At 35.2% G+C, this 17,179-nt stretch overlaps 2 protein-coding genes across 7 annotated transcripts in view; one reads left to right on the top strand and one right to left on the bottom strand.

Moving 5' to 3' along the window:
- The window catches only part of LOC106162134 (DNA mismatch repair protein Mlh1-like), a 79,355-nt gene that overhangs the window by 23,402 nt on the left and 38,774 nt on the right, over positions 1-17,179 (bottom strand). For all 3 annotated transcript variants that reach the window (XM_087012834.1, XM_087012835.1, XM_087012836.1), the window contains exons 9-10: positions 6,503-6,615; positions 4,077-4,170 (exon numbers count right to left, since the gene is read on the bottom strand). In XM_087012834.1, the coding sequence (XP_086868960.1) occupies positions 4,077-4,170; positions 6,503-6,615 (207 nt within the window). The remainder of the gene's footprint in view (positions 1-4,076; positions 4,171-6,502; positions 6,616-17,179) is intronic.
- The window catches only part of LOC106169297 (melanocortin receptor 3-like), a 51,957-nt gene that overhangs the window by 9,205 nt on the left and 25,573 nt on the right, over positions 1-17,179 (top strand). For 2 of the 4 annotated variants that reach the window (XM_087012840.1, XM_087012837.1), the window contains exon 3: positions 11,743-11,918. The gene's annotated coding sequence lies outside the window, so the exon portion shown is untranslated. Of the gene's footprint in view, positions 1-11,394; positions 11,474-11,523; positions 11,919-17,179 lie in introns of those variants that run through there. The other 2 variants (XM_087012838.1, XM_087012839.1) reach the window with 2 other exon arrangements.

The raw sequence follows: 17,179 nt of genomic DNA, 5'->3' as shown, positions 1-17,179 counted from the left end.
CTACTGTGTACATGCATATTTTCGACCCTCCATATTTACACGACTTTTCGGATCAAATCTGATAAAGGGTACTACACCTATAACAAATGCTCATTTGGGTAATATCCAGATTTAAATTTGTGGTTCATAAGATTGGTATGTGGCATAGTCACAGACCAGCGAAACATTAAATTTTGTGAATGGTTTAGAAAACTTCAATCAAATGCTGCTAATTTAAAAGTTTTGATGTGACAATTGTAAACAGGCATGAAAATTAACAAACTGGTTCCAGACACCTCTGAAACTTAAGCACTAGTAATGATGTATCAATTTCATTTTTTTTTTTTTTATAAATATGGATTTAATTTACACACTACACATGCATGCACACACACCCAAAGCTACCGATATCTCCAATCACTGCAGGTTTCATTTATTTTTTCTTTCTTCCCTTTTGGAATTCCAAGTGTTTGTCCAGTGACTATAATAAGATCAGTCACAACAATTAGCTCTCAGCTATAGGCTGCAAGATAGAGCAAATAGCCGTTTGAAATGAGGATTGCTTTATATTTGTATTAACTGTCTTAAAGTTAACATTAAAAATGGCTGATGCTCATCAAAATGCTTAACCAAATGTTTTTTTTTTTTTCGTTGCCAAGGGCAATGCCAGATAATACGAAAGTCATGTTATAACAAATATAATGACAAAAGGGTCACCTTGAATCATCTGACAGTATACCACATATTCTCATCATTTTGATAAAGAGATCTTTATAACATTAAGGGTGGCAGTAATATAACATGCAAGTCATAGTTTTTTTGGGTATTTTTTATGTACAGACACAGATACAGCCGTCACCTGTGTCTGTTGTTGCTGTCTTCATTGTCGTCGTTGCCGTACACTTTAACCAGCAATAACACAATAACTGGAAAACTGTTTTACCTTTTGGCTTGAAACTTACAGAACTGAAGAATATTCATAATACCCTGGTCAAGTTTGAAAACCAGCATGGTCGGTCCATTTTTATAGAAGTTACGCTGTTTTTTCACTTTTTTCAGCATATATGCAATACCAATAACATGATAAATGGAAAACCATTTTACCTTTTGGTTTGAAACTCACAGAAATGATGAATATTCATAATACGCAGGTCCAGTTCGAAAATCAGCTTGATCGGATCATTTTCACAAAAGTTATACTGTTTTTTTTTTTTTTTTTTGCTTTTTTCTGCATGATTAAAATTCAGTGTTAACTGACTGTGCTATTATAACCATTATTTATTATTGCATCAAAATTGACAAAATGACCTATTTTTGCTTCTTTATTTTCTGTTTTTTGTCTGTACATTTGACAGCCTTGCTGACTTGTTTTTTTTTTTTTTTTTCAAATAAGAATATTTGCTGCATACAGAATTGTTTCTGAAGAAAGGACAGATGACGCATGTACATACTCCAGCAGCACGAGTACAGCCCCAAACAATTAAAATGCAGCAAGCAGTTGACTCCTTCACAAGATTTATTTGAATTTCCACTGTATTGAGAAACCCTAATGATTTTTTTTTTTCTGTGTTTACGCAGTAACCGATTTGTCAACAAATCAATGACCGCCAAACAGTAATAATAAATATTTCCTTTGAGTAAGTATTCTGTTATCTATTTTGCAAAGAAATCAATATGTCACTATGAGCTTATAGGCCATGCAATAATAATGTTCCTCATCTGTCAACCAATGCAGCCTGAAAAACAGATTGCTTATAACTTGGGCTTTGTTGATTGTTCTTTCCATGTTTTCCTGTTCTCTCCAGTATCTACATTAATGGTGGTAATACAATAGAAACATATACTTCAAAAGATCTGAGAGGATCTATTCCTCTGAAGAATATAATTTTGTTTCAATACAACCTTTTGCCTTCAATTTGATACTTTTGGTTAAAACTGATACCTTATGCATTGTGTAGGAACTGAGATTCATGCCATGTTTCTGTTTTCATTCCAGAACTGTTTGTTGACTTATCACGCTACCGGAAGTCACTGAGGTTTCTATAAAAGATCGCATTTAAAAACATTCAAAATTGTGAAACTATTTCTTATGAGGTTGCCATTTACAAGAAATTATCCAACCTTAAGATTAATGACCTTTTTTAAATGTTTTATATTGGCAATGCTTATGCATAAGGTTCTATGTCTCATCAAAGGAATTAAATGTTAGCTAACTGACAGTATGTACATGTAGCACATATATCAGGGGTGGATCCAGAGATATTTTCCGACAGTTCCAAATTATCTTTGTTGATCCATCTTCCATTTTTTGACCGCCTTCTGATTGAAAAAAATTAAATACCCGTCAATGTAAACCTGAAAATCTGACCATCTTCTGGAAGACCCAGAAGATGGCCTAAATCTGCCCCTGCATATATACCTACTAGTACCAGGCTGATTTCTACATTTTTTAGGGGAAAAAAAGATACTGAATTCCTCAAACATATGAGTGGGAAAATGTTTATGCCTCTAGCTGGGCAACAGCTGAAATGGCACCCATCCAACATACTCAGTCTGTTTACTCTCTAAGTGACTTTTTTTATTTTTTGAGAGTTGACTCTTTTTTTATACTGACTGTACTTCAAACATAATTTCAAAAAGGATTCAACATCATGATGAAAGTGTTGATATCTATTTAAACTTTTGGCACAAATGCAGAACAGTATGGCATTGGGTGACATTTAGTTTATGTCAATGGGGGCGGCCTTTCTAGACTTCTCTGAAAGCAGTCCAATTACAGTAACTGTCACACTAAAATCTTTTTTTCCCAGTCAACCAATCTTAGCATGACCCATGTCAATGAGCTATCTAATGACAATCATGCATCAAGTCAAAATCCTTACAGTGTCATCTCAAGGTCATTTTAAATGACAGAAGTAATTAAGACCCTTGACATTTAATTGGCACCAAATGGTGACAGAGCTGATCATATTCCATGGCAACGCCCCACTGAGATGGGTCATACCCAGTAGGTTGGACATGACTTGACCAGAGACTAAATTTGTTTTATTTATTGGTTTTAGGTTCCCATGTTCCAAATCTACAAAAAGAAAAAAAAAAAGTCTTTGTCCAATATCCAAATGAGAACGTGCAAGATGATCAGGTGCTGTCACACGATAATGATAGATTAATCTATTGGGCTTCATGCTGTCACACACACAATTTGATTTTGGTAATTCCTTCTTGGCGTGTTATTCCCTTCAGTATTTTTCCTAGAGAGTCTCTTTGATTCAATTATAATAACTCATTTTCTACACAGAGAATCATATCACAACAGGGAAGACAAGGCTCATCCAGGGGCTGAGCTCACAATATAGGCTGACAGTCTTCCAAAAGCCATGATTTTATTATCACATCAGGGGTGGGTAGCTAAGTTGATAAATAGAAAAAAAAAACATCTTTCTCTGAAGAACCCTACCTCTCACCTCCCATTTAATACAAAACTGAAGACTTCCTAATTAAAGTTCCTTTCTTGCATAAAAAGTGTCTATACAAGGAGTCCCAAGTCCTATCCCAGTGTCCTATTGATTATTAATATTAATCTAAAAGAGTTCATGCAGCTTTTTATCGTAGTTGTCCAGAAGTGACAGTCACTGTTATGTGAATGAAAGCATACAGGAGACGCAGACATTTGTATGTGCATGGAACACAACAAACATACTGCATGTGCATAGGTTCATATGATTGTGTGTAGCTACCAGTATGTCATAATAATAGTTGCAGTTTATTGTAGAAGGTACTGGTATGATATGCTGGATCTTTATGTCTTGGCAAATCTCTCATCCTATACCAGACCATAGTTTTCACCATGACATATAAATACATGTTAGTGCAACACATACATTCACGCATGTAAACATGCACACACACATGCACTGACACACATACAAACACACACACATATTAAGACATTCATGGAATCACCAAAGAATGATTTTGGCATTAAACAGTTTACTGTCATCTTGGAAAGACACACCTGTCGCAGAGACACGTTTTCATGGTCATGTGATTCCATGGCCATGTATCGTTAGCATCATGCCTGTAACTGATCAACCCACCTGAGGTATATAAAGGGATGCATGTTCTTTGGGAGGTAAGCCACATACACAGCTTCAATTGCCTTGCGTAGAGCACTGGAATCAACCAGACGGTCTGAAATGAGAAGTCAAATATAAATAAGCAAGAAAGGCAAATATTATCTCTTGCCAATTATTTGGTGATTGATTTCATATTATTATAGATAATTAAGGCAAAGTTGAGCAGAGATCTTGTACGTAAATTACTCTTCCCACTTCATTGACAGAGGTATACTAAATAAAGCCAACTGTCACCAAGAGGTTTTACTAGTAATATTTGTAACCTTTTTAACAAGTAAATGCCTGTTATAACCTGACAGAGGTTATTTTTAGTGAATGACCACAAGGTAATTTGTAGAAGAGGGGGGTCCAAGATCCCCCCCCCCCTTCCATTGATAGAGTGCATTTCAATATATCTGGTAGTATATCTCTGTAAAAGAAGCATGTACATGCAGTGGTTTATTCCCTCTGGATGGCCTTGTGGTCAGAGCATGTGCCTCCAGAGTGGGAGAGGATGGTGAGTTCAACCTGTCCAGGGATATACCAGTCCTTAGTTGGTGGTACCTGGTATATCCCCGCTTGGCACTCAGCACTTATGGGTTGAAACAGGGGTAAAGTTCCTGGTCTTTTATTCATTTGGTAGCTATCAAAACCTCCTACTCCAGCTGGGCTGGACTGTATGCTCCCCAGGGAGATAAGAACTAGTCTGTATCATGGCCTAAAATTTCCTGATCTAATGTAAGGGACCATTCCCAGACCCTATCGTACTAACTCTGAATCAATCTATCTCCGAGAGGATTCTTGCTTAATTGCTTTCAGCTTAAGCAGCTTAGATGTCTGGCATGCCTACTGCTAAGGGGTAATTAATTATTGTTTAGTTGCTTCAGCAGGCGTACCAGACATCTAAGCTTCTCAAGCTGAAAGCAATTTAGTGAAAAACCCTCAGAGATGGATCAATCCTTTTAGATGGATCTAGGTATAGGAACCCAGCCACACTGAGAGGGATGTGGTGCGCAGTATACCAGGAACTTTGACTTTTTACTTTTGATTGTCTTGGTAAATTACCAAACCATAAATATTATAATTAATTCATAATAACTACTAGTATTAGATACTTGGCTGGGACTGGACTTCATCAGATATTTTCATTCACCTCAGCTGTTAACAATTAAGACAGGCTGCCATAAAATGCATTCATCACTCCAACAAGTAAATTGAAATATGAAATGAACAAAACTGCATTGATTGCAACCCACATACCATTCAGGTGGGGGGTCTTTATGTTCGACAGACATACCTGAACATTAATTGTGGAAGCACTGCCAGCTTTAATTTATTGTGTTCAAGAACTGCAACTAAAAAGGTCAAACTGGAATGGAACTCCGTAAAAAAGCCATCTGGACCTGTCATTTCCTGGGCCTATTTTTCTTAATTTGTGCAAATATCAAGCACTTTCTTGATCTTAGACTAGAAGTATGCTCCTTCTGTTGAAAGTCACTGACACAGGTACTTTTTAAGTATAGTTTATAAAGGAACCATCAGTCTAGAGGTGATATGTTAATCAAATAAATTTATATCTTTCTCTGGTTATGCAAATAACCAAAAAGCTCATATATGATATTATTTGAAAGTAAAAAAGTCCTGAGAAACTATACAGTACATGTATTAGGAGGCTGTTTACTATCTCTGCCACTGTGTTTACAGCAACCTTTCAGTGATTTTGAAGTTAATGATCTGCAACTTACTTCAGCAAATTGTTTTCCTGAGAAATCATTCCTAATTTGTTTTTTAAACATGCATGAAGTTACTGCTCCGCCAAGTACAATTTCTCTAAATAAAAATAGAATTACATTTGCTTGATATAGAAAGATGTAGTTATTTTTTTTCCATCAAGACTAACAAAATTTGATATTTTCTTTCTTTAAGATGCAATTTTCAATTTGTCTTTATTAGGAAAAAATGGATAGAACAAGAATTCAAATGTGACATGCCATGTAAAATGTGAAATGAAAAATAGTGGAAAATAAGAATGATTCACAATAAAGATGAGCAGAGAGGGCTAGTTTGGGGCCAACCAGAAATGGCCGATTCCCCTTATAAAGTACATTCCCAGATAAGAAACAAACATGGAATCTGACTTTATGACCACAAAAGATTACTCTGCTATGGCAGATGGGTGTCAAAACAATTGTTTTGTTTTCACTCTCTGAAATTTTGAAAAAATGCCCTTAAAGGAGGATAGACTTTTACATGAGAAAGCAGAAAGAAAGAAAGACTTGGACCATTACATATAATTCAATAATATAGCTCTATTCTATAGAAATATTTTTGACACTGATTTTACTTTTAATAAACAAGTCCGATAGTTTCAATATTAAGTGCAAAAGTTAACAGCAAAAGACACTTACGATTGATGAACAGCAAAAATATGCATTTTTTCACTGAGTAGTTGGCATTGCTGATGTATCCATCAACTTTAAACGTAAGTTTGGAGTCCTCATGGTGTACTTCAAGGAGTTCTCTGAAGAAAATATATATAATTGGTGAAAAAGATGAAACTATGATCACGTAGCACTTCTATATATATATATATATATATATATATATATATATATATATATATATATATATATATATATATATATATATATATATATATATATATTTTTTTTTAAATGAAATTAGAATAGATTTGTAATACATTTTAGGAAATCTATTTTAAATTTGACTATGATAAATTATGGTTACTACCAACACTTTCTGAATAACACAAATAATTTCTTCAAAGGCTACTCCATATTATAGCAAAAGAATTATGCAATTTTTACAGTAACTATAATCATTATGGTTACTAATTTGCTTTGTAAAAAAAAAAAAAATAAATAAATTAATTAATTAATTAATTAATTAATTAATAGTTTTACTTTTTACCTTAATATTCTTACATGAGATTTTCTTTTCTTTTATTTATTCATTTATCACTATATTTTTTATTTATTTATTGCATGAAAAAAAGACATTTTAATACTAAAGCACAGAATATAAAAATATTGTTATAAAACCCAAAAAAGTCCCCCTTTTTCCAAGAAGCACTTGATAGCATTGACATTTAACTTCATGTTGATGTGATATTCTTCAAAATCATCAAGTCCGACAGTCCTTTGATATACCGTATTTCTATAGCAATGTCATGCGGAAATTCATCAATCTTACAAACATCACATAGGCAAGTTCTCAGCTGTTCTTTCTAAAGTCGTCTAATTTTAAATAGGCCAGGTTATAAAACTGAGAACAGTCACACCATCTACATATCAATTTCTCTTTCAGTTGACAGTTAATTGCTTAGTTATCATCCTTCGCCTACAGGTGTGTCCACATAGAATGGATTCTATACGTGCCTCCTCCATTTTAAAATCATCAATCAACCACGCTTGTAATATTAGGGCTCATTTCCAATTAAATCTTCATTCAAAGTACATCGATCTAACTCAGCAAGACTCTCGCTGAATGTAAGCAGTTTAACAGATTAACATGGCCCCTGTTGTTTCCAACGTACTCGTGTAATCACCATCTTTTGGGTATTCTACTCCATATGTGTTAATCTGTTAATCTGAGTGCATTCAGCAAGAGTCCCTGCAGAGTTGGATCAATGTAGAAAAAGTATCATTGGGAATGAACCCTTAGACATTGTCAAGTAAGAATATTTAAAGTGCCATTACTTTATTTTTTATGTTTTATTCTTCCATTGGCATCACAGTTGCCAGCAGAACATGCTCGAAATGTTTAGATATGTGTGTAAATGCACAAAGTTGGCAAATCTGTGTTATATGTACAGTCTAATGGCATTTCTGCCTTTCTTTCATTTTTCTTCCTATCTTGCCTTGGACATACATTGCAAGTACCCATTCCCTGCACATAACTTTTTTTTTTCTTCTTGTGCCATTTTATTTTTATTTCAATGTCTGATTATATGTTTGCTTTAAGAAATCTTATAATGTATTGTGAATTGCCTTCTTTCCTTTCTGTATGGATTTAACAAAACCCTGACCACTCTTGTTAATTTCCAAATTTAATAAATATACAAAATACACATTACAATTTCCAGACTACAATTTCCTTCAGCTTCAGTTTATGAACAACTTATACTTGTAATAATTATCCCCAACACCACTTAAAGAACCAAGGGCACTGAAGGCATATTGAATCTAAATCAAGGGAAGTTTCCTTCAATACATTGCTACGACCTGACAAATCCCTTCAAAACAGAGTCCCTGGGTACAGTTATGAACGAATGAATGGATCCATTTCAGAAAATTGGGATCTGACATAAAAATAAAACCCCAAGATGGCACTTGAAAAACCTCAGATTTATTCCCAATGTGTTCCTTATTTCCAATATGGTCTTATTAAATTCTTAAAATTATATCTAGTTTCTCCACAATTGGTTTCTTCTTTTTTTCCCCTATTTTATAAGGCTAACTATACATTTAGGCACAAAAAAGCAGAGTAAAAGCAAAATAGTTTAATCAAAATGTTGCAGCTAGATGACGTTTATAAATATCTAAGGAACACTGCACATGCCGCTGTGTTATATCAGATGCAATGATATAATGAAAAAAGCAGAGACAATATGTTGCATGACTTCCAAAGTTAAATCAAAAGTGTAATTATGATATTAAGGCCAATCCAGGGCAACAAACCAGCTGTGTGCTTTGCCACGTGCTTTGGTGCAAAGAAATTAAGCAATTTACGATTAGCTTGTTGTAATATCAGAACTTGGCACAAGACATAAAACGACTTGAAATGCAACAGCGTACAATGCTATTCAAGATACCAACAGTCTGTTGTCTTGTGTGAAAACATTCACGACGCATATTTTTTATGGTGATAATTGTCATTAATGAGAATGATAAAGAAGCATGCTGGATACTCAGCCACTGAGTTGTACTGTTAAAGCATGTATAACAAGCACAAGCTTATTAGACTTTCAAATTTCAAACAGTTTATTTATGTACAACTTTTTTTTTTAATTTTAACATTATTATCCTATTTTGTCAAACTTCTGGGAGAAAAACTCACTTTTTGGAGTTTTATAATAATATCAACTTTAATCAGGTATTATTATCAAAATTTTGTTGGGTAAGATACACAACATCTAAAATCAAAAGTTTATTATTATTATTATTATTATTATTGACAGTTAAGGGCATCCTTTATTTTTATAGTCAAGCAAAGGAGTCGAAAAAAAATGCTGCTCCTCAAGAAAAAAATCACTTTGACATGAGAATCCCATACAGAATACCTTTAAAAGGCTTTAATATTCTTCTGGGGCAAAATACTTCTTTATATAAATAGCCTATAATCTGTATCATGAGAAGAAACACTTCAATACTCAAAAGCAGTCCTTTTAAGTATTTCCCCAAAGAGTTTTTAAGTTGTCATTTGGACTACCAGTCTTCTCAGAAGACAACCAAATCAATATTTTCAATGATGGCCATAAGGCTTAAATTTTTTTGCATAACAGAATGTTTATAATTGCTTCATTAGCCAGGACAGGTTGAAGGGCTAGAGGATTTCTAGAAATTATTTTATGTGCCCAGATTATTTGATGAGTCAAGAAAAAACCAATTATACTAACTTTCTCCAAGCCATCATTAAACACTGGCCACTTAATACGCAAAAAAAAATCCAAAGTGCGTCACCAACCCCACATAACAAAGGGGCACCTCCTCCTCATACTTCCTACTGGCACTGAGTAAAATATAGAAAAGCTGGTGATTATATGAGTTAGAAACAAGGAGGCATTTTAGTCTGCCAATCTGATTGCATTCAGCGAGAGTCCCTGCACATTAGCTAGGTTGACAAAACCCATCGTGAACAGTCCCTAAGACCTGTTAAGTAACAAATTAAGAAACAAGATTCAGATTGCTTCAGTTTCTACACTGTGCTTTAATGAACACCTGTAGCTCAGATGCCTAGTTAAGATTGCATGGTTCATTGTTTACTCTTTGAATTCAGAATGCACAGCCAATCTCAAGAGAACACTCTATTGGCTCATATTCCTGCAAATTGTAAGGATGATTTTCAGTTAAAATATCGATATCTCAGTAACAGCAGGGCATGGTGCATTTTGCCTTCAAATATACACAATAGAGCAAGGTGGGCATTAATGTACAGAGTCAGCCTTTTTCATACAAAAAGCTGCATCCCAGCTATTCAAATCATTTTCTACATGATCACATGTATAGTGAGATCCTTTGAGAAAATGCACGCAACACATAAAGTCTTGCATTTCCACGTTGAGAGTGCAGCTACCAGCTGTTTACAGACCGAGTGCCATTTTTAACATGGAAAAGGTACAACCTCAATGCTTATCATAGCCATTTATGAAGCAACGAAAACTGTGATGTTACGTTTTACATTAAACACCCTTAAATTATTAATCAAGCATGGAACATTAATTTCTTGGTGAAAAAAAAAAAGAGAGAGAGAGAGAGAAAGGCCTTCTCTGCAGTCTTAGTGTCTATGTTTGTAAAAAAGCGGCATACCTGGCTTACCAAAGAATTCAATTTTGAGTGTTTAGTCCTTATGAAAGAAAAATAAACTAGGCATTTAAGGAGAAAAGGTTATTGACTAAAAATAAACTAACTTGGTATAACGCCATCCCCCCACCAGTCACAATATTTCAACTTTTTAGACTCTCTTGAAAATTGATTAAACATTCAATCTTGCTAATTTGGTTGCCCTGTAAATACAATCCTGGGTAAATTATTGATTTTGGCAAAGGTCAATATGTTGTTTTACAGCTGGCTTTAAAAAAGTGAAATCAGCCAAGACTCTGTTATGGCCAGAGTCTACAACACAACGTAAAGTCAATAACTGTTTAAATATTTGAATGTCAATGCCCTCCAATTAAGGACCGCATCTATTCAAAAGTTTGTCATTTGACTGATCATTTGAGTTATTTGATTGGTCGAACAATCTGCCAATAGGCCATTAGTGAGCATCAAGTTTCGTGAGGACGCCTTCAGTGAGTTTGATTGTACTCCTCACATTCCTGCATATTAGATCATATTTTATGCCTATTAAATAATGACAATAATATTAATAATATCACATATAGTGACCTATATCAGTCCAAATCTGTCATGGTATGAACACACCTTTGTAGTAAAAATCCCATTAAAAATATGTCTCATATAAAGAGCACATCCCTTAAATGTCTCCCCATCTGATACCTTTATGTGTGGGACTACTGAACAAATAACCCACTGAAATCAAGCACTCGTGTTACCTTAGTCTCACCTGAAAGTATGCACCTTAAGAGTGCCATAAAGCAGTGAAACGGAACCAACCGGCATACTGCATATAGGGCATATGTAAGTTCACATCTGAATTACAACATTATTATAGACATCTTTTAATAGTTTCAATTTTTTTTTTCAGGAAAATTTGTGTGCATTAACCATAGAAAAAATTCCTCTTCTCCACCTCTGTTTTGGTTTAACTGTTGCCTATTAACTTTTGTCTGGTGTATAGTTTCATATCACTGCTTACTTGGAAGCAAGCCCAATTGCAACAACGCAGCAGCAACAAAATATGTAACTGCATGCTGAATAACGGTTATATATATTTTATGTCATTTCAGGTAATTGTCTGGAAAATCTCTCTGTAAATTTGCGACAGGAAACACTCTGCACCACCTTTGTTACCAACCTACACTGACTTCAACTGTTGAGGAAAAATAGCTAGAGGACACCACTTACTGTTGCGGACAAAAAGAGCTTTTGTGAAGAAAGGCCTCCAAACTACAGGAAATACAAGGTTTGTACAATGTATGCGCTTACGGGCTAAATCCATGTTAAGAGGGTTTTATAATGTTACCACTCAGAAAGCATTTCATTTATTTACTCTTTCACATATTCAATGCCTTGATTGAAAAGACGTTCTCGCCTAGTCCAGATTTAAACTTCACTCTGGGGCAGGCAGACTTAAAATCAGTCCAGGTAAGATACACTGATAATTCAATCTTGCATTGGCACATTCAAAATCAGCCTCGGCATTTATTCTCCATCACTGAGTATTTAGGTCAACTAATGACTGTATTTTAGAAGGAAAAAATGATAATGAGCTTTAAAAAATTGGTTGTCAAATTACATATAGACAGGACTAACAGTTCAAAAGAATCCCTACAATATATGTAGGATAAAATGCTCTGTAATCCCTTTTATGCAAGATAGGATGCACTTATCGATAGATGCAAATGGCTTTATTATGGATGTTATTAATCTATTCATAATTTAAAATTGTCTGTGACTTAGATTTCAGTTTGGCATAGGCCGATTTTAAATCTGTCTGGATTTCAATATGGCCTGCAAGACATAAAAAACATTTTGATCTTACTAGAAAATTGTTTTTCTTGTTTTATTATTTTGTTTTTTAGCAGTATTTCACTTGTGACAAACCAGTACATGATTGCGTGATGGCACCTTGGGCATTGGTAAAATAAAAGCTATTAATAAAATGGTTTCGTGCCGTAAAGAGCAGATGGTACAGTCTGTTGTCTGAAAAAAAAAAAAAAAAAAAAAAAGATGTTACAAACACTTGTTTAAAATCCAGTGCTAGCTAGTCTAAGATTAGGACCTAGTTTAGCAAAATTAATCTAATGCTAGCTAGATCAGGAACTAGTTTTAATTAGCAAAATTAATCTAATGGTAGCTAGACCAGGATCTCATTTAGCAAAATGAATCCAATGCTAGCTAGATCAGGACCTTGTTTAGCAAATTTAATCCAATGTCAGCTAGATCAGGACCTCATTTAGCAAAATGAATCCAATACTAGCTAGATCAGGACCTTGTTTAGCAAAATGAATCTAATGCTAGCTAGATCTGGACCTAGTTTAGCAAAATTAATCCAATGCTAGGTAGAACAGGGGGTTGTTTAGCAAAATGAATCCAATGCTAGCCAGATCAGGATCTCATTTAGCAAAATGAATCTAATACTAGCTAGATCAGGACCTTGTTTAGCAAAATGAATCCAACAGCACTGTCTTATAGCCTAACTTTACAAGCTACCGGTACCTGTGCAACTCAAAACTAAAGGAGGGTGACGGAGATTGCTATATTAGCTGTGACATATTTAGAGAGAGCATCTGGAACATAAACACATGGTCGCATGCATGCACGAACATTGCATTATATAATGTGTGATTTTATTAGAAGCAGCTCTGCTAGAAATTAACAGCATTCACCACACACTGACACATCCATAAAGATACTCCATATAACAAAGAAATATGGAGAATTAACTGTATCTCAGAAACCCTGAAAGTAAGTTCAGACACACTTAAGCCCTGTTGAAATTGTGGCAATCACAGTTGTCCCAGCGGCATGTTGAATTGATCTTGCATGTGAACCTACCATCATTGCAATTATCCATACATTTTAATTAATTTTTCAAAGCTTAGTAAGTTGTACTGAACCACTTATGAAAAATTGTCATGTCTTTAAATATCAATGGGGCTATCCAGATTAGATGACCCGAGAACTGACACACACACACACACACACACACATACACACACACACAAACACACACACACACACACATAAATTGATGACGAAGGTGCTGGGCCCTCAACATGAATTTTGGTTAGCTGGCTATCTTCTTAAAAATAAGTATCAGATTCTGCAATTCTAGTTGTGAGCATTTTATGAACAAGTAATCGACCCACACTAAATGAAGTTGACAAACCTAAATTGGCAATTAACACCACCCAGAACACAAACCATTGTTAAGAAAGTCACATTTCCTCAGAGGCTTAGATAAAAGGCAATAAAAAAGATATAAGCCTTTTAGATTCTTGGAGAATTCTTTCACATGACTACGCTAAAAGTGACTCAATGGAGCCCAAATCTGCTTTTGATTGCAATCTGATATGCTTATCTAAGTGGTTCAGAGTTGGTAATATTCTGGTTCCTTAAATCTATATATTTTGTTATATATATAAACCAATGTGTGTGTGTGTGTTTATGTGCACTACATTATTGAATTGCTAACTTTTAAGTTATATTAAAATATTAAATATTAAAATATTTATATTAAAATATGTTAAAAACACACTCACTTGTACAAAACCACAAAAGTACAATCTACTATAAACATAGACCCCATTCCTAGAGATTAGATTGATCCAACTAGATCGACCTAACTCCCTGGGGGTTCACTCTAAATAGCTGTCAGCCGAGCAGGCACGAGTTAATTACCCCCTTACAGCTTGTAGTAGGCGGGACGGACATTTGAGCCGGATTATCTGACAGTAATCTAGTGAGACTCCCCACGGGGATAGATCGATCTAAAATCTATCGGAATGCGCCCATAAAGGGATACATATTCCCTCCATCACCTCATTGGAGTGCTGTACATGTACACTAATTAATATTTAATGCCATTACCATTACAAAATGTAGCAGCAGCTTTAGATTCTGATAATAATTTACAAATAGAAGTAGAACCAGTGGGATCATGGAAAGGAGTGATGCTTCCAAATATGCCATCAAACTTTATGATCCTATTCACATACCTAGATCAATCTAGCAGGATCAACCCATCTCAGAAGGGTTTCTCACTAAATTACATTAATACCCCGTTCACACTATGCTCAGTTATCCGGATAAATTGCGAATTAGGTCACAATTCGAATAAATGCAGTAGTGTGAACGCAAAAGGATTTTTGTAATGCGCATTTTCAAAATCCTGCAAGCGAGATGGATTTCTAAGCGCGATCCGGATAACTTACCGGAATAGACACCTGTACAGATCTAACTGCGCATGTGTGCAGATAAGTGCGGGTATCTATGAATGCTTGTTTATTACTTTAGCGATTGCACCAAACGTATTTGGAGGTCACCACTCAATACAACATGAGGAAACAAACTTATTTTGCCATCTTATACTTCTCAAGAATGCTGGAATGTCTTTAGAGTTGCATTTGTCGTCACAAATTTTTGTTGGTATTTAAAGATTTCCTGTGCGGCGCATGCGCGAGTGTTCAAAACAGGAAGTTAAACCTGAAATTTTCAACGTGTAATTCGGTTTCGCATTAGTGTGTGTGAATGCAATACTGAATCGAATTCCTCACGAAAAATTCGGATTATAGAAATGCGCATTTTTGCAACTGTAGTGTGAATGGAGTATAAGCAGCTCTGATGTCTGGCACATCTACTGAAGCTGTAAATTAAGGGGCTAATTAACCATTATTTAGCAGCTTCAATAGGCATGTCAGACATCTAAGCCGCTTAAGCTGAAAGCAATTTAGCAAGAATCCCCTCGGAGATGGGTCGATCCTGCTAGATCAGTCTAGGTATGGAAATGGGGTCTATGACATTGAAAGTGTAGAAGCTATAGCTAGAGGCCAAATCACGTTCCCACTAATGGACACATTGGGTTGCCCATATGCAGAACACATCAGGTTCCTAACACTTATTGAAATAATGACCTCACCTGTACAACCCCTTCACCTTATCAACAGCTGATCGATTTTTATGTACTGAAACATTTTAACTAATTGAGGCCAATGCTATGGAGATGCAAGTCCAATTGCTTACACTAGTGTAGCAGGTGTGCCTGATATGGTCTGAATCTGCAACTGTGGATCAGAAATGGTCTTATATGGCCATAAACATTACAGAAATTGTCTTAACATGACTGAATCTGTTCTTCAGATCAAAATTGAACTTTGTCCTGATGAGTAAAATCATTATTGGATTGACTGAAGTAGTTAAGCCATTATCTTCCCTCACATATTCAGACCAAACAGGGACTGGCTTCCCATCCAGACGCCAAGGAATCAAGCAGAAGGTCATTGTGTGAGTAGCAAAGGGTGCTCTCCTGCCTGTTAAGTGTTAACTGCCTAATTGCTGAGAGGTGCTTCAGATACTGTGATAAGCTTACGAAGCATTCAGATAAATCCATGGTACCAGCTGGATCAAACCAACTCTGTGGGAGGTTCTCCCTAAGTGCAATCACTGTAATCGGCTGAAATGTCTGACACGCCTCCTCTAGTTGCTATGGGGTAATTAACTCAAGTTACTCAAGGAGGCATGTCAGACAATTAAGCTTATTAAAATGATTGCACTTTAGTGAGAACCCCCAAAGAGTTGAATCGATCCAGTTGGTACGATGTTTGAACCTGGATGAATTCTTTGATAACTTCTGAGAAAAAGAGTGACCTGAAGTTGCACATTCAGACCGTTTCAGGTGCACAAGTTTTGAAAAAATTCTGAACCTGGATGGAATCTCTTGCACCAGTGTCTGCCAGAATTGGTCTGGCCTAAGAGTCACATGCAACACTGTATGCTGTACTGTAGAGGGGTATGACAATGATTGATGCTGCAGTTTTCAATTGAGATGGTGATTTATACAATTTATTAATCCTATCGTATCACCTTTCAAGATGTGTTACGAGATCTTTCCAAACATGATATGGTCTGCTAGTGAACAACAGAATCTACAGTTTTACATTTCTGCCTCACTTGTAAAATTTATATCCAGGTATGATGGCTATCACAGACAAAGAACAATTAGGAAAAATAGGTGGGGTCATTTGGTCAGATGGTCAACTTGAATGCAAAAACAACGTAGTGTAGGTTTGTGATTTTTTTTTTTTTTTTTTTTTTTTTTGTAAAACTCATCCACAAGTGACTTGGTACAAAGTCTGTATGTTAGCTTACTCAGATTGCTTTTAATTAAGACTTCATTTCAACTTCAGACATTTTGTGAAACAGGAGACTGAATTTTTTCTCTTTTTTTTCTGTCACAATACGTGTTCAGCACCTGTGTCACTGTGTGTTCTTATTTCAAACAGTCATGTATTACCAAAAGTCTTTCAACAATAGTTTTATATGATCCTACTGAAAATATCTATTTTTAAATTTCCTTTGGTACAAACCCCTTAGGTATAAGTATCAAATTTAACACTCTCATGAATAATTCCTGGTAGCTTCATGTGAAAAAAGTTTTGCAACAATTGTACACGTGAGATGAAAACACATACCCCACATTTTTTTTTTTTTTGGGGGGGGGGG

The sequence above is a fragment of the Lingula anatina genome, chromosome 5 (assembly GCF_051362555.1).
Source record: "Lingula anatina isolate TDL-2025a chromosome 5, LinAna3.0, whole genome shotgun sequence".
Classification (NCBI taxonomy): Eukaryota; Metazoa; Brachiopoda; class Lingulata; order Lingulida; family Lingulidae; genus Lingula; species Lingula anatina.
This window is presented reverse-complemented; position numbering and strand designations above follow the sequence as displayed.